Here is an 18,492-nt window from a genome sequence, read left to right on the forward strand (position 1 = left end):
ACTCAGCAAGGATGGGGGATTCTGGCAGCAAACATCCGTCAGCTGGGACAATCATGGAGTGGCGCTGGCATACTGCAGAGAGCATTTCACCAGAGATCAACTTGCTATCTTCGTTCAAGATCCGTTGCTTCATCTCCTCGATCCTTGCTTTCTCTTCCCTGAACTCTTCATCCTCTTCAGATGGACTCTGCGGTCTCCTGGACAACCCATCAGCATCTTGGTTGCTGATCCCCGCTCTATACTTGATGGTGAAGCGGTATGTGGACAAAGCAGCCAACCAGCGATGGCCTGCTGCGTCAAGCTTTGCAGATGTCAAGACATACGTTAATGGGTTGTTGTCAGTAAGAACTTGAAAATCAGTGCCATAAAGATAATCATGGAATTTCTCACAGATGGCCCACTTTAAAGCTAGATACTCTTGCTTATGGACAGGATAATTCTGTTCACTTCGGGACAGCCCTCGGCTGGCATAAGCAACGACTCGGAGCTCTCCATCTTGTTCTTGGTAGAGAGCAGCCCCAAGACCATCACGGCTGGCATCAGTATGGAGGACATAGGGAAGGTTGGGATTGGCAAAGGCCAGGATAGGTGCTGAGGTCAATTTATCTATCAGAGTTCTGAAGGCAGCTTCACATTCTCGCGTCCATTCATCTCCAAAAGGCAGGGTGGGATTAATGAGGGATTTTGTCTTTTCTCTTTTGTAAATCTTTCCTCTCTTCCTCGGTGGCACATATCCTGCTGTTAGGCTATTTAGTGGCTTTGCTATTTTAGAGTATCCTTCCACGAATCGTCGGTAATATCCAGCAAATCCTAAGAAGCATTTGAGCTCTTTTCTGTTGGTGGGACGGGGCCATTCTTTTAATGCAGCAACTTTACTTGGATCTGTATGGACTCCTTCAGCATCAACAATGTGACCAAGGTATTTGACAGAGGTCTTAAAAAAGTGGCACTTGTCTGGGGACAATTTCAGACCATATTCTTTAAGGCGATTCAACACTTTCATCAGTCTGGCCTCATGCTCTTCTAATGTCTCTGAAAAGACAATAAGGTCGTCCAGAAAGACTAAAACTTCGTTCAGGTGCAAGTCTCCGACACATTTCTCCATAAGTCTCTGGAAGGTACTTGGTGCATTTGTCACACCTTGAGGCATCCGGTTGAACTCCCAGAAACCTAGAGGGCAGACAAATGCGGTCTTTTGCTTGTCTTCCTCTGCAACCTCGACTTGGTAATAGCCCGACTTCAGGTCCATCACAGAAAACCATTTTGCACCGCTGAGTGCAGAGAAGGTGTCTTCGATGTTGGGAAGAGCATAAGCATCTTTCACTGTTCGCATGTTCAATTTCCTGTAATCTACGCAAAGTCGAATCTTCCCATTTTTCTTCTTGACAACAACAATGGGTGATGCATATGGACTCTCTGACTCTCTGATGATCCCAGCATCTAGCAGTTCTCTGAGGTGTTGCTTTACAGCTTCTCTGTCGGAGGGGTGAATGGGCCTGGGTCTTTCTCTGAAGGGAGTGTCGTCTTGAAGGCGGATGTGATGCTTGACAGCAGAGGTATGGCCATGGGACAGGTCATCGACAGCAAAGACCTCTGGCATGCTGTTCAGCTTCTCTGTGACTCGTCTCTTCCACTCCTCTGGAATAGGGGAATCTTCAAGGTCAAATTTTAATCTGTTCTCAGAATGGGAAGCATCAGGTGTTAACTGTTGTGGTTCAGAAGGCATCACATACTGTGCAGCCATCAACTGAGCTATGACTTGCCTTGGACGCAGCATGACATCCCGGTCAGTCACATTCCTCAGGACAATGGGAATCTTGTTTGAAGATCTGTGTGGGATCTCTTGAAGGGCACTCTCAACAAACACACCACCTGGTAATGACGACCATTCTGGGGACTCAATCACACATAGGGAGTGTGAGGGGTTCTTTGTCATTCTGACGTCACCAAAGACGGACACTTTTCCTCCTGCGGGGATGGAGATGGAATGGCGCCCATGCAGCTTGATGTTACAGACTGAATTCTCTTCCTGATGACTCAAGGCAACATGCTGGAACAGCAGGACACAGTCACGATTAAGGTCAGGTCCTTGCAAGAACTCTGGCCCATGCTTTTCCATACCTTCTTTGTATAATCTATCTAAGACATTGGTTCCAACCAACAGGGGAATCTGGGTGTTGAAGTGACAGTCTGGAACGATGAGGACTAAAGAGGAGATCTGCTCAGTGACGCCAGTAATGTTGCCCGGAAAGGAGATGAGGGCTTGGATGTAGCCTTTATAGGGGACATGTTGACCACCTGCACCTTCTATCTGGAACAAGGCTTGAATGGGCTGGATGGGGATGAAGGACAAGTTGTTCATGTAGAATGTCTCTGAAATGGTGGTGACTTGGGAGCCAGTGTCGAGGATGGAGTCACACATTATTCCTTCAATAAAAACAGAGGCAGTGCATCGGGGCCCTACGAGTCCATGGGGGAGGAACTGATCATTCTGACACTGATGGTGATTTTCCTTTCGGTGTGTCCTCCTTACAATGGCATCGAGAGGTTTGGGACTCATATTCTGGCACTGAGCTCCTGAACGTCCCGAAACAGGAGCTGCGACTCGTTTAAAGGCATGGATGAAACTGTGTGCAATCTTCTATGAGCTTCACGTTTTCTTTTCAGCTCCTCATTCTTCTGGTGGACCAGAACAGGGTTGGGGGCACTCGAACAGCGAGCAGCAATGTGGCCATCTTCACCACATTTAAAACAGAACCAAGGCTTTGGGAAGCGAGGAGTATCATGACGAGGCATGGAGGCATTTGTGATCATGCAGCTGGCTTCAGCTGGGCTCATGCTTGGCTGTGGCCTCACATTATCTCTGGTGGACAGAGTGGCAACCTGGTTGCGCAGCTCTGATATCTCATTAAGCAATTTCTTTGTATCATCATGCTTTTCTTCAACAGGTGTGTCAATGCTGTTATAACAGGTGGGTAGGCCATATACTGTGTGAGCGTGTGCCATAGCTTTTGTGCTTCCCATGTGTTTTTTCATCCTGTCCATCTTGGCTGCACGGCGGTCTTCTTCGGTCCTAAGCGAAAGAAGCAGCTCAGGAAAAGATGGTGGATTGCTCTTTTTCTGTTCTAGCTGGAGTCCAATAAGTAAGGAGTGGTCCCAGCACCCTCTGCAAAACTGCCTGAGTAACTGTCTATCTGACTCTTCAAGAAGGATTCCCCCTCTAGAAACGACCTTTGTGAGAAGAGTCTGAAGTCTGAACAGGTAGTCTGATGGCTTCTCTCCAGCATTTTGGCTTGCATTCAAGAACTTGGCAAACAACTCTTCTCCATCTTCCACCACACCGAAAGCCGATTCAAGCTGATTCACATATGCGTGGGGAACTGAAGTGATCCCAAGTGGCTTGACCATATCCGCAGCTGGGCCAACCAAGCTCTCCAAAATCTTTCTCACTTTCTGTGAGTCAGTGACATGGGCATCACTCAGAAGCAGCTCGACTTGACTCTTCCAAGCATCATAATCTACTTCGCCATTGGGCTTTGGAAGTCTTCCTGAGAAGGTTCGGACTTTGCTCTGACCTGTGTATAAGGGTGCTGAATCATTCCTGATGACATGCTCTACAATGACTCTCTGGACACTGGGAGGGTTTAAAACATCACTGCCAAGGCTCAGTGGACTATGTACAGTTGAGTGATTACTTGAAGGGAGGACTGAAGGAGGCCGACTATTGCATTGGGAGCCCATACTATGAGCAGCTTCAACATTCATGCCGTTCTCAGTGTGTGGCATTGGGCTACATCTTGGGGAGGGACCACTGAGCGTCTTCTCTGAAGCTTGTGACTGAATACGCCTCAGCTCTCTTTCCAGGATGCTGGCATATCCCGAGGTGGCACTACCACCTATGGCACTCAATTCTTCAAGGTACTGGTGGGCTAGCTCTTTGCCTAAATCTTCTTGGCATATGTCTCTAATTGTTCTCACATGCCATAAAATGGCTGGATCATTGGGACTGGGTATATGACCAAGGGTATCTGGGTTGATCTTAGTTATTGAGGTTTCTGAAGCATAAACTATCAGTGCCCTACCATTGGGTTGACCAGGCTCATCAGGAATTCTAATGCACTTTGAAATCTTGCCATTTTGTTCGAAGAAGCTAATTATCATTTCCTCAGTGCTTATTTCATCTACACCTACTACTACCAAGCAGCATTGCCCATGTACTCCATAACGGTTGCAAAGATCCATATTAGACTATGGTGAGCTCTTATTTCAAGTAGGTAAATAGAACCTAATGAGGCGTGGTCAAGGGGTGTGGTATGTGGTCTTAAACACTAGTTAACCAATCTCCTGGCTGGCTCGCCAACTTTCTGTAACCCGCACGACGAGGGAAACACCTGTGCTTGTGCGGGAACAGTCTAACTCCAACTCTAGGTTCTAAGGAGACTGGTTTAGGTTATGGCTAGACCACAGTCAATTACTCACCCCAAGCAACACACAGCACTCACTGATGTCAGAATAATAATACAATAAATATTTATTCACACAATAAATTAGTTCATTCAAGGGAAAGTCATTAAATTTATACAATAAATAATATTTAGTGCAATAAGGTGCAAGTAAGATCTATCAGTGTGAAACGTGGATAGTAAAAGTGTCAGTCAGAAGAATAATACGCTAAGTTTTGTGCAAATCACTGAAATCCTATTAAATATATGTTAGATATATATATATTAAAAATAGATAAGATACTCAATATATTTAATATATTTTAGTCCTATTTGATATCTAAGCCTACTTAAACTATCTTATCATGGAATACTAAACTAATGATTGTGATCAAGTGTTTGATGTGTGTGTATGTGTATGTAACCAGAGAGTACCACCAATAAAATACCAATATCAATATACCACGGGGGTGTAACCCAGGAATGTCATACAAAAAAATATCAATGTAAATCCACTACAATGTACCATGGGGGTGTAACCCAGGAGTATCGTACAAAAAAATATCAATAAAAATATACCTTCTAAGTGCCGGCACTATTTATCCACGTAGTAATTACAAGGGCTCAACAAGGAATGATAACAAAATATTCTTAGATATTCATAGAAATATTCATAGGGAAAAAAACCCTATGAGATCTCAAAATAATCAACTGAATAAAAAAAATAAACCCAAATAAAACGAGTGCACTCAAAAAAAAAAAAAAAAATTTAAATTAAAAGGAATGATGACGTCGGATTCAGTCCTACCACAGTAGCAGGGACAGTGGACGTTGATGGGGGACAGTTCAATCAGAGGAAGACAGGGGGGAGTGCAGATCAGGGCTCCAGGGGTTCCAGGTAAAGATGAAGGTGATTCGGGGGACGTTTCCAGGGGTACGAAAAAACCAGTCTGCACAGAATTATACAGACTATTCAATTACTATTAAATTCCATTTCATTTAATCACTACAGTAACCTTTCCTTATCCATGTTATTGTTGTCATTACGGCAACATACAAAACAACAAATAAACTCATTCTTACGGCACATCTCCGTAAAGTCAGCTACCGGAGATTGCTGTCTTGCTAGACCGACATTGTTGCTTAGAAACCATGCTAGCCAGAGAGCTAACTGTCCAGCAACGTAACTGTCACTGACCCATACTGATGAAAATATAAGACACTCAAAATTCCTAAAATACACAAAAACCTACTAAACCATAAGGTCGAAGTCCATTCAGAGTATCCTGACTGGTTTTAAGACTATGTCATGCCAATTTACCATGTAGGAAGCTTATAAGGCTCACCAGGACCTGTTTACAATAACCTAGCTTAGCTTAACATATTAGTATAAGTTACAAAGTTAATAATTTGCTCACCAGGATATCGGGTAGGAAAATCAAGCTCACGACGATCTCGGGACTTGATTGCAGGACATAAATCTATATTAAAACAGGGAGTTTTAATCTATTTGTAATAATTGGTTATATTAAGAAAAACATATGGGAATATCATTAGAGCTAGAGACTCACCGAAGGGAAGGAAGTCGATAAAAAAGGAAGGCGTTGAAGATGAGGATCAAATGGGGGGAATCTATTTTCTTTCTATTTGTTCTACTTTCTTCTTTCTTTTCTGTTTTTCTACTTCTACTTCTTCTTAGTCATTCGTTGGTCTATCGTGTCTGATTGAGCGTAGTTGGTTTTCCGCATCTGGTTTGATTCAAAACATTCTATGGCACGCTCTAGGGACTATCAGGAAATTCTTAGCACAATAAAAGAATTAAGGGAGCGTCTGAAAATGACATGGGTTACATTCGCACTGCTTTTGACTTGTGTTTTGTAAATATGCACTCATTCTGACTTTGATGGTTACAACACATTCCAGAAAAGTCACGACAGGTACAACAAATGACTTGGGAAGGTATGGAATGCTCAAAAAAAAAAAATCTGTTTGGAACATTCTACAGAGGAACAGGCTAATTGGAAATTGGAAAGGCTCAGTTGTTTCCAAGCAAGGATGGGGTGAAGTTCACCACTTTGTGAAAAACTGCATGGGGCAAGAACAAAGTTTCTCAATGTATAGCTGCAAGGAATTTAGGGATTTCACAATCAACATCTGAAAATCCAGAGAAGTCGCTGCACATAAGGGTAACGCCGAAAACCAACGTTGTACGCCTGTGTACAATTGGCGCGTGTTAGTGGCCATGGCATAGGTAACTTGCACATCTATGAAGGCCCCATTTATGCTGAAAGGTACATACAGGTTTTGTAGTAAAAGAGTACGGGTGCTAAACTGACCTGCCTGCCTCCCATTGAAAATGTGTGGTGCATGATGAAGTGCAAAATACGACAGCGGAGACCACGGCTGTTGAGCAACTGAAGTCCTATATATCAAGCGACGATAGGAAAGGATTTCTCATTGAAAGCTTCAAAAAATTAGTTTACTCTGTTCCCAAAAGCTTACTGAGTGTTAAAAGAAAAGGTGGTAAACATGCCCCATCCATACTTTTTTTGGAGCGTGTTAGAAGCGTGAAATTCAGAAGTGTATATTTTACCAAAAACACAATCAAGTTTATCAGTTTGAGCATTTTAAATGTCTTGTCTGTTGTATTCAATTGAATCTAGGTCGAAAAGGTTTTACAAATCGCTGCATTCTGTTTTTATTTACGTTTTATCCAGCATCCCAACTTTTTCGGAATGTCGGTTGTAGTAATCACCCAATACAACAGAGTGTGTATGAATATACAAGTCTGGGCAAGAAAGAAATCAGCCCCATCCTTGATTTTTCATGCCTTTCTGTATGTTTTTATGACCATCAGTGCTTGGTTCCATGGAAGTCCAATATAATCTGCCTTGAGACAGTTGTTAAAAGCAAACAATCTATTGTAAAGAAATGAAACGAAGCCGACTTTATCTTTCTTTGAAAGACGGGGAGCATGTCAAAGCTCCATGATTCCTACAGCTATTCAGCTCGTCATAGCGGATTGTGAGCCTCGCACAATTATTCTGCTTTAACAACCAAACCTGTTTCTCGTCTGTGTGTTGTGATTGAAGGCTCGTCAGCGCGAGAAGATGAACGAAGAGCACAACAAGCGTTTGTCTGATACGGTGGATAAACTTCTCTCGGAGTCCAATGAGAGGCTTCAGCTGCATCTAAAGGAGAGAATGGCTGCGCTGGAGGACAAGGTATCGCTGGAGCTTCCACACACTCGGCTCCAAAAAGGCCGAGTATGCGAGCAAGAACTGTTGTATTTCCTCAGTTATTAAAAAACCAGTGCAAGGCGATCATTATTATTCTTATCGTGTCCTGTTTTGGTTCTGCCCTGGCGTCGCTAAAAGGAAGGAGGGAGAGTCGGACTGCATAGCACGCAAGCTTTCGTTTTTCTCAGAAGTGGTGCAGCAACATCTTCGCTTGAAAGTTTCCAATTTTGAATTTTGCAAATTCATACAGTGAAATCTGAGACAGGAGAAAGTAAAAATTCTAAAAAGTCAATTAAAAAAAAAACCTCTCACAATAATAAGACTGCAGACAAGAATAAAAATAAGCAGTAAATAAAAAAATAACACTAATAGCAAAAAAACCAGTAAATAAAAACAAGTATTTTAAAAAAAATTAATAAAAAAAAATCAGAATAATAAATAAAGCCTCCAATATTTGACCTCACTACTGTAATATATATTTTACATGTTATTTTCACATGCAGTAGATACATAATTCATCATATTTCTATTACTTGGTATATTTTTGATGCTGTTTTGAAAATCCATTTTGCTTGGTATTCCTTTAAGGTGTTCATTTTTTACATTGAGTATTTTGGTGTATGTGTATTATTATTATTATTATATGTCTAAAATTATATAATATGAACCATGGGCATTGGTTATAGGTAAGTGTAATAAAATAAGTGAATTTATTTTTTTCGCGGTCCGGTTTCCATCAAATCCTGCGCTCTGATTGGCCGGCGAGCGGGTCCGTATCCTACGGTACGGACCCCGGTTACGGACCTCTGGCGACTCGCTCGTTCACAACAGCAGCAAACATGGTGGCAAATTTTGTCAACATTTATCTTTTTAATAAGATTTATTTATAAGATTATCAAAAATCTTAAGTTTTTGCCAGCATTTCTCAGGAGAATAGCATTAATTTTACAGCATGGATAGCGATGCTGCCCGGGGGGGAAGCTTCTGCTTTGGGAACCCCTCCATGGCCACAAAAATCGGGGACGCCCTCCTACAACCCTCATTGACACCCTCAGGAGGGACGTCAACGCATCATCCACTGCTGAGCTGGCAGAATGCATGGCCAACCGGGAAGACTGGTCATCCAGGCGTGGAACTCGGCTGAGGCCGCCACAGTAGTAGTAGTAGATAGCGATAACGACAGTGTTCACAGCGAAAGCGAGTTTTACTACCCTGAGGAAGAAGAAATAAAAGAAAACATTTCAGGAGAAAGCTAAAAACCTGTAACTTGCTAACGCCGAGCAAGAACATGGCTGAATCCTGAATGACTCAATTTTATATAAATAGGGGACTACATAGGCGGCAAAATGTAGTTTTTTCCTGCCATGGAAGTGCACTTGTATACCGAGGAAGAAGCAATTTGCATTACAACCGTGAATGAGGATTCAAAATAGCATTAATTTTACAGCATGGATAGCGATAACGACAGTGTTCACAGCGAAAGCGAGTTTTACTACCCTGAGGAAGAAGAAATAAAAGAAAACATTTGAGGAGAAAGCTAAAAACCTGTAACTGTTGCTAACGCCGAGCAAAAACATGGCTGAATCCTGAATGACTCCTATTTGTATAAATAGGGGACGACATGGGCGGCAAAATGTAGTTTTTTTTCCTGCCATGGAAGTGCACTTGTATACCGAGGAGGAAGCCATTTGCATTACAGCCGTGAATGAGGATTCAAAATGGCAGCTCGGCTCGGTTTTCCCTTTTGAGGCGCTCTCGCTTTCTGTTAGAGCAGACCTGGGCATTTTCCGGCCCGCGGGCCGCATCCGGCCCTTTGGTTCATTCTGACCGGCCCGCGTAAGGTTAATTAGAAATTACAAAATAAACGTATTTTCTAATTTTACCTCATGCATGGACTGAATGTGCATTGCTTTTAGTTTGAAGTTGTGTTCAACAAAAACGCAATGCGCGCGACACGAACATGACATGAAATCCCACGAAACCTAATCCCGCGATAACTACTTCCGTAATTTATCCAGACCAACCACAAACTTGCACGTCATCCTTCAAACGGTCCAGCCAATCACACAGTGTGACGTCACCAGCAGGCGCCGGAGCCCGAGCCGATCTGTAGATCTGATTCCTACACCGAATGGACTGATGATCATCTGTCAGCTGTGCTTCGCATCTCCACCTCAGACATTCAACCTGACTCTGATGCACTCGTTAAAGACCAACAGAGACGAGATTTCTCTCACTGAACAAATAAAAAACTGAAAAACACCAAAAGAGGCGATTAGACTACAAACGTGGGCATCATTATTATAATATGATGTATCTTGGTTGATGTTTGGAGTAGAAAGACAATATTGTGATGTCTTTACTGTGTTTTGGGGTGAATGTGACTGAGAAAAAAAAAGGTACAAACGTTGACATTTTGTTAACCATTGTTTTGGGAAATTTGATTGAATAAATTACTTTTTTTGTAAGGCAACCTCGTTTTTTCCATACTCTTACCAGTCTTAGCAGCTTTGTAAAAACAATGTTATTTACTGCTTTATATAAAGAAATACAATTAATATTATGCAGAATTTAGTTCAGCCTTTTGGTCCGGCCCTCCACAAAATTTTCTGTTTCTCATGTGGCCCCATGGAAAAAATAATTGCCCGCCCCTGTGTTAGAGTTTGGTAAAGAAAAAAATAAAAATATTATTTACCAGCTTAAGGTCGGTCCGTATCGTGAAATACCGTGACCTCGGCCCAGAGGGCCTTGCTCAGTACTTTCAAGACCTCGGTCACGGTATTTCACGATACAGACCTCCCAGCTGGTAAATAACATGGATATGTATTGTATAAAAATATAGGCAGAAATTATATGAAGCTTTTTTTTTTCTCTCTCTCTCTCTCTCTCTCTCTCTCTCTCTCTCTCCCCTGTGCATGTCTTTCCTTCGTGCCTGAATACCTTTATTGTTGTTTTTTTTTTTTTTTTGTGCGCATAGAACGCCCTCATCCATGAGCTGGAGCACACAAAGAAACTGATTGAAGAGTCTCATCATGAAAAGGTATAGGCATCTTGTGTCTTTTGTCAGTTTTGTGTAGTCGTCTACTCATCCTTAGTACCTATTCAGTGTCTAAGTATTTAGTTTAATGTTAAAGACGACTCCATGTAATCCTTTTAAACCGCTTTCTCACCTTTTGTTCACACGAACGTGTCTGCATCGTCATTATTGTATTATTAACATCGTTATTATCTCTCTGTATTCTAGGAGCAGCTCCTGATCCAGATCGAGACGATGCGATCGGAGAACGATCAAGATCGCAGCAGGAGCAACTCGTTGCTACACCAGGGGTGAGAATCTCGCCCATCAGCGTCTCTGCAGGACGCATGGGATTCGATCTGACAACCTTCTGGTCTCTGACACGTGCTGTAAATAGGGTGGAAACAGTGCTCGAGGCTTTCCCGCCTTCGTGTGTTTTGCATAGGAGCGTCATGCTAACACTGAAGTATGCTGCTGACTCAGAAATGTGCCAAAAGAGCGGTCTTCTCTTCTTCCTAGCCCCACACACACACCAAAAAAAAAAACAACATGAGCTGTAATGGAATCTGGAACAGTTAATGCGCCGATATTAAAATGTAACCTCACACCCAGCTCGGGGTCTAACTCCACCAGGGCTTTACAGTAACGTTTTTGCTCACCGGCCACTGTGGCTCGTGGTTTTCCCGAGTCACTAGCCACAATTTTGTTGCCAGGAAATCGCAGTTTTTTCTTCACCATGATGCGTAAAAGTTCGGATGATCTAGATTTAATTATGAACGGCAGCGTATAATGTAGCACTCAAGTATTCAGTGCTGTTAAGGTAGCTCCCTATATGAAAACATGCAACCAATTCAGAAAAAAATATAAAGAGAGTATTCTGTTTACTGAACTCAAATTCAACCCCCTTACAATATGAAATATATGAAAAATAACATTCAGTACAACTGAACTGATTCTAATATTAAAAGTCCAATTCAAAACATTTATCATTGAAAAATATTTGATGTTTTGATATGCAAGTATTATGTGTATTATCAAGTATTATATACATTATGTATTATCTATTAATAGTGTGTGTGTGTGTGTGTGTGAGAGAACATGTGTAGAGAGAGACATTAAATGTCCTCATTACATTCATCATCAGATGAGTCTGAATGGTCCATGAAAAATGGTCTTCGTGACCTGAGGCTTCCAGCAGGCCATAAGTTGATAGCTGGGGCGGGATCAACTTCTTTCCAATCACGTGAACGTTTCTAAACAGCAGCTCCATCCTCTCCAGCTCAGCCGACTTCATGACAGCCAGGGACTTGAAAGCAATGCTGTCCTGTAGTGAACCAGCCGTCTTCGCCCGCTTTGATGTTATAGTACCGATGTGTGCATTTGACTTTTCGTGGTCCTTTATAGTTTCGAGTTTAAAATTGCTGGTGCCTGTCTTTGCCAGACTTTCTAGAGTCTTTGCAGTACATGGCATTTTCAGTTTTGCTATGAACTAGCTGATCTCGCCCAAACTTCCATTTGTCATTGAACTGTCTTATCTTCCTATTAGCGTCTTGTTCATCTCCATGGCCGGAGCCAGCTCTGAGGCCCCTGCGGTCCGGACCTCGGTCATTTTTAAGAGCTGAAAATACATTTGTACGCTAAATATTCAACTGGATAAAAAAATTAAGAATAACATTAAAACGTCTCCGTAAAAAGTGCATTGTTAATTATGTTAAATGCTGATTCTGTCTGCTGTGTCCGTTTCGTGCGTGCGGCTCTGAGACCAAGAACACAAAAGCGAATGAGCGCGCGACTCAGGGGAGGAACGCAGTGCAGCAGACACGGGGTTTTCATGGTAACCATCAGCGCACTTTGATCAAGCTGTGCAATTTACATTTTCGAAGCAGCGCAGTTGTAGCCTGCCTTGTTTGTGATTTTAAAAATAAATCATTCGATAAGCCAAAACAATAGAGTGGAAAGTTTCAACTTGTGTTTGCCTTGGATAACTTTGCCTAAAACATGGTGGTGTATACTGATTTTTTTGTTTGTTTGTTTTTTTCCCCCAGAATTTTTTTTTTTTTGTGTAGGTGTAACGGATGCCAGATTGTGAATGTATCTTAGTTCCATAGGCTACATGGTTAAGGTATCTTTTGTCCTCATTGGTTGGGCCAGATCAAACCATTAAACAAGCTTAAATTATTCTTACTCTTGCCACATACATGATTTTTTTTTCAAAACTGATGATATTCAAGCCCTGTGATGACCTGGCGACTTGTCCAGGGTGTACCCCGCCTTTCGCCCGTAGTCAGCTGGGATAGGCTCCAGCTTGCCTGCGACCCTGTAGAACAGGATAAAGCGTCTACAGATGATGAGATGATATTCAGTTCAAACACCATTAAAAGTAATTTCAGGAATAGATCTCTTGTGTGATGTGTAATTCACCCCTCTCGTTTAAATATGTCGAACATTTTTCGGCGCGCACTTTGTGCATCACAGACCTCGGTGATTTTAAAATGCTGCTCCGGCCCTGATCATCTCTGCCCCTTTTTTCCTGAGCAGCAGGGTTTGAAACTCCAGCTATATGCCACCACATAGTGCGCTTGTCAGTCGTCAGCAACTTTGTTGCTTCGTTCATTAACCGCAGGTTACCGTATCACTGATTTTATCTGAGCTGTTAACGAACGTTCTTAACAATTCTAACATGTGTCAGAATGTTTATGCAGGTGCTCATGGGAGTTGTAGGCACGTAATATTATATTGCAATGCGTTTATTATATCGGATGCCTTCAGAGAAAACTACAATTAAAGTATATTGTCATACCGCAGAATAAACCACCCGCCAAAGTGGCTAGTGAGACTAAAGTTATTGCCCGCCAAAGCCGAATTTTACCCGCATTTGGCGGGTGGGCGGGTGCTAATGTAAAGCCCTGAACTCCGCCCACTGCATAATTTTGAAAAATGCTATAAAGTGAGAAAAGGGCTGAAGGTGTGGACGTGAATGTGTGAGGCAGGAGTTGCTCAGTGAGTCTCGAAATGAGTGCAGTTTCACAGACTTGGCACTCAAGGGCAAGGACTGGGGGAGGGGAGCGCCCACCTCTCATTTAGAGCACGTTAACATTTAAAAAAAAAAAAAAAAGAATGATGTAGAGAAGGACCGCTACGTCAGCATCGGCCTTGCAAGGTTCAAGATGATTTGAATTAGTTAGATGGCTTTTGTGCCATTTTCAACACGCAAAATGCTGATTTTTACAAAAAATGGTAACTTTGTCAATATTATCGCCAGCACTGATGCATTTCATCACCATTCAGTCATATCATTTAGCGTTACAGCTCAAAACGCACATTTCAGTGTGCAGTGCCTCTTTTACTGACCCCGCCCCCTTTCTCCATTACACGCGAGTGATCTTTTGGCAGGTGTTTTCATCTCGACTCGATTTTCCTGCTTAAAAGAAACGGTGATGTGATGTGCCTTCACTTTGGGTCGAGAAAAAATGTTCGAGTTCAGTATTGTCGGATATAATCGATCAGTCTTATGTTTGACTTTGCTCATGTGATACAAGCATGGAGTTAACATTTTTTTTTTTTTAACAAAATTAAATTGTTCGACAACAGAGTGTAAAAGCCAACACCTTTGTCAATCATTTTTAATGGTAGTAATAGTGTAATTAGAAACGCTGTTTGTTTTTCAGACAGTCAGGTCAGGTTGGCTATGTGGAACAATTTCACAGTGCTTGGTAAATCAGTAACATGTCCAAACTGTACTGTTATTTTTATTTTGAGATGTATGGTGTACTGGGTTTTTTTTATTTTTATTTTTTTTACTTCTTCGAGGTTGGCAAGCCTTGAAGCATTATACCTAGGGCTGCGTACCGGTACTGTGTACCGGTACTATACCGTGAAAATCGATTTGGTACAGGTCCAAAATACCGGATCATGAAGTACTGGTACTGTACTGATATAAATTTACACCAAGTATCTGCTTATTTTGTGACTGAAGATGCGTAAATCCTACCACAAAGACGAAAATTGAGCACTGGAAAAGACGTAAAATGCTGCGCTGAAACTTGAAATCAGAGCCGTCTTTGATTTGAGATCCTCTCGCCACAGTCTCATGAGACATTGCGAGAGCTTGGCTGATCCAGCGTTCTGATTGGTCAAAAAGACTCAAAATCAGGTCAGCCATTTTTCCTTTGCTGGCATTGGCAGTCTTTGCTGCTTTGTGTAATTTTGCCGCGTAAGTTAAAGGTCGCGGACTGCGCGTAGTCTGTAGTACTCTAGTGTAGTCACTTCTCGCTGTGAGACAACTCATGACTTTTTGTCCCAAGTTAACTATAGTGTGAGACTGAGAGGGTGACTGAGAAGTGAGGTAGGAAACCTAGTTATGTTCGGTTTTCTTTGAATAAAGATACTGACAAGTTGTCAACAGTTTATTAATGTTTGTCATTATTAAAGAAGTTCAGAAGAATTTGTCAGATTGTTCAGGTACAGGTCCGGACCTGTACCTAAACCTCTGTACCGGTACCTGATGTTACGTTTAGGTACGCAGCCCTAATCATACCGTTTCTGTCCAGTAGCCTTTTAATCCGGGCTGACGTACTATTCCTTGTGCTAATGCCAGTTTGTGGTTATTTCGCACTTTCCACATCCCTTTTCTGCCTACCTTTCTTCTTTCCTTCCAGTTTAATGTAGGTTATTCTACAGTTGTATTGGTTGCCAGATCAATAAAAGAAATTTATTATTACGTAGACGCTCTCACATGGGCAGCACACCAGACTTCAGGTACCCAGTCTCTGCGTCCTCCATGATTGACAGCCATTCTGACCAGTACAGCAGCTCGCTGGTGCTGAGACGGCCCCAGAAGGGGCGGGCTGCTGCTCTGCGAGATGAGCCCTCCAAGGTAAGACTTAGAAATTCGAGCCCATGAATTTTTGTTGGTTAGCATTATTCTGAATATTTATTGCTCCATATTGGGGAAATAATTACAGCAGCATTCACAAGAACCAGATTCAGGTCCTGAGAATAGCTTTCAGATTTCCAAAGTTTGAAAGAATTATGCTTTAGAATTTTCTACATTTCTGCATAAATATGACTTAAAACGTCAGATTTTCACACAAGTCCTGAAAGTAGATAAAGAGAACCCAGTTAAACAAATGAGACAAAAATATTATACTTGGTCATTTATTTATTGAGGAAAATGATCCAATATTACACATCTGTGAGTGGCAAAAGTATGTGAACCTCTAGGATTAGCAGTTAATTTGAAGGTGAAATTAGAGTCAGGTGTTTTCAATCAATGGGATGACAATCAGGTGTGAGTGGGCACCCTGTTTTATTTAAAGAACAGGGATCTATCAAAGTCTGATCTTCACAACACATGTTTGTGGAAGTGTATCATGGCACAAACAAAGGAGATTTCTGAGGACCTCAGAAAAAGCGTTGTTGATGCCCATCAGGCTGGAAAAGGTTACAAAACCATCTCTGAAGAGTTTGGACTCCACCAATCCACAGTCAGACAGATTGTGTACAAATGGAGGAAATTCAAGACCATTGTTACCCTCCCCAGGAGTGGTCGACCAACAAAGATCACTCCAAGAGCAAGGCGTGTAATAGTCGGCGAGGTCACAAAGGACCCCAGGGTAACTTCTAAGCAACTGAAGGCCTCTCTCACATTGGCTAATGTTCATGAGTCCACCATCAGGAGAACACTGAACAACAATGGTGTGCATGGCAGGGATGCAAGGAGAAAGCCACCGCTCTCCAAAAAGAACATTGCTGCTCGTCTGCAGTTTGCTAAAGATCACGTAGACAAGCCAGAAGGCTATTGGAAAAATGTTTTGTGGATGGATGAGACCAAAATAGAACTTTTTGGTTTAAATGAGAAGCATTATGTTTGGAGAAAGGCTAACGCTGCATTCCAGCATAAGAACCTTATCCCATCTGTGAAACATGGTGGTGGTAGTATCATGGTTTGGGCCTGTTTTGCTGCGTCTGGGCCAGGACGGATTGCCATCATTGATGGAACAATGAATTCTGAATTATACCAGTGAATTCTAAAGGAAAATGTCAGGACATCCGTCCATGAACTGAATCTCGAGAGAAGGTGGGTCATGCAGCAAGACAACGACCCTAAGCACACAAGTCGTGCTACCAAAGAATGGTTAAAGAAGAATAAAGTGAATGTTTTGGAATGGCCAAGTCAAAGTCCTGACCTTAATCCAATGGAAATGTTGTGGAAGGACCTGAAGCGAGCAGTTCATGTGAGGAAACCCACCGGAAACGTTCAGTTGCAGTTATTGCTGCACAAGGGGGTCACACCAGATACTGAAAGCAAAGGTTCATATACTTTTTGCCACTCACAGATGTGCAATATTGGATCATTTTCCTCAATAAATAAATGACCAAGTATAATTTTTTTTTCTCATATTTGTTTAACCGGGTTCTCTTTATCTACTTTTAGAACTTGTGTGAAAACCTGATGTTGTTTTAGGTCATATTTATTCAGAAATGTAGAAAATCATTTTAACGGGGTGTGTAAACTTTTTATATCCACTGTAATGATTTAATTGACTGCTTTTTGTCCAAGTGGTTGCATAGTATGTGATGTTTTTTTAAATATACAAATAACTGGGTGCGTCTTTTAAATAAAATATATATATATATATATTGCTGCTCTGTGGGTGAATGGCATCAGATGTGACACTTTTTTTTTTCGTTATTCACTTTCTGCCTGCTTTGTGGACTTCAGAGGCATGTAAGTTCAGCAAAATTAATTCAGCCACATTTATTGCTGGTAAATAAAATGGATCTCAGTCAGGGTAGAGATGTTTTGAACTCTTGGTATTGTCCATCTCTTCATATTTGTCACTTTTCGTCGTGTTTGTGCAGGTGCAGACTCTGAACGAGCAGGAATGGGAGCGCGTACAGCAGGCCAACGTCTTGGCCAAAGTGGCGTATGCGTTTGAGAGTGACATGGACGTGTCCGATTTGGAGGATGACCGAGAGACGATTTTCAGTTCAGTGGACCTGCTGTCCCCTGCTGGACAGACAGATGCACAAACGCTCGCGCTCATGCTGCAAGAGCAGCTCGATGCCATCAACAACGAGATTAGGTATTCTAGTTCTTGTTGGATACTTTTTACACACACAGTCCATTCTGCTGCAAACTGTTGGGTAATCATAAGAAGAAGAAAAAAAAGTGTTGTGTTAAATTGTACGAAGTTGTCAGCGTATATGACCCAGCTTGCACGCCATTTTCATGCCGTTACTGTTCTCTTATAACCCCTGCGCAGTGTGTTTCAGAACTGTGTGTCTCTACAGAATGATTCAGGAGGAGAAGGAGAACACGGCACTACGAGCCGAAGAGATCGAGTCGAGAGTCGGGAGCGGTGAAAGTCTCGGCTCCCGGTTCCGCTCCATGAGCTCGATACCGCCCTCTTATGGTTCCCCCCACCCTAGCTCAGCACTTTCTGGCTCCTCCCCTCCAGGTTCAGGTCACTCCACCCCTCGGCGAGTTCCCAACAGAGATCTTGACCGCATGGGGGTCATGACGCTGGTAAGTCTGAGCAGGATCTCGGGTCCAAAAGTCTGAGTCTACTTCTGCGAGCTTCGATTCCATGAGTTATCAGGCATTAATAGAATATTTCTTAATCTTCTGACACTACCCTGACAGTTTTTGGTTTCCTAGCCAGTGTTTCTGGCCATAGATAAAGTCTGATGCATATTAAAATTTACAACATGCAATTTTAATGTAATTTGCTTATCCAAATTTGAATTTTGTTTCCATAAAGGGGGGGGGGGATCGAGACACGAGGGGGAT

General features: G+C 42.2%; 1 protein-coding gene across 9 annotated transcripts in view; it reads left to right on the forward strand.

Annotated features, from left to right (window-relative positions):
• ppfia1 (PTPRF interacting protein alpha 1) overlaps positions 1-18,492 on the forward strand; it is a 351,102-nt gene that overhangs the window by 243,471 nt on the left and 89,139 nt on the right. For all 9 annotated transcript variants that reach the window (XM_060924068.1, XM_060924063.1, XM_060924067.1 and 6 more), the window contains exons 11-16: positions 7,535-7,666; positions 10,659-10,721; positions 10,926-11,008; positions 15,423-15,573; positions 17,562-17,785; positions 17,994-18,228. In XM_060924068.1, coding sequence (XP_060780051.1) covers positions 7,535-7,666; positions 10,659-10,721; positions 10,926-11,008; positions 15,423-15,573; positions 17,562-17,785; positions 17,994-18,228 — 888 coding nt within the window. The remainder of the gene's footprint in view (positions 1-7,534; positions 7,667-10,658; positions 10,722-10,925; positions 11,009-15,422; positions 15,574-17,561; positions 17,786-17,993; positions 18,229-18,492) is intronic.

This window comes from Neoarius graeffei, chromosome 6 (genome assembly GCF_027579695.1).
Source record: "Neoarius graeffei isolate fNeoGra1 chromosome 6, fNeoGra1.pri, whole genome shotgun sequence".
NCBI classification, from domain to species: Eukaryota; Metazoa; Chordata; class Actinopteri; order Siluriformes; family Ariidae; genus Neoarius; species Neoarius graeffei.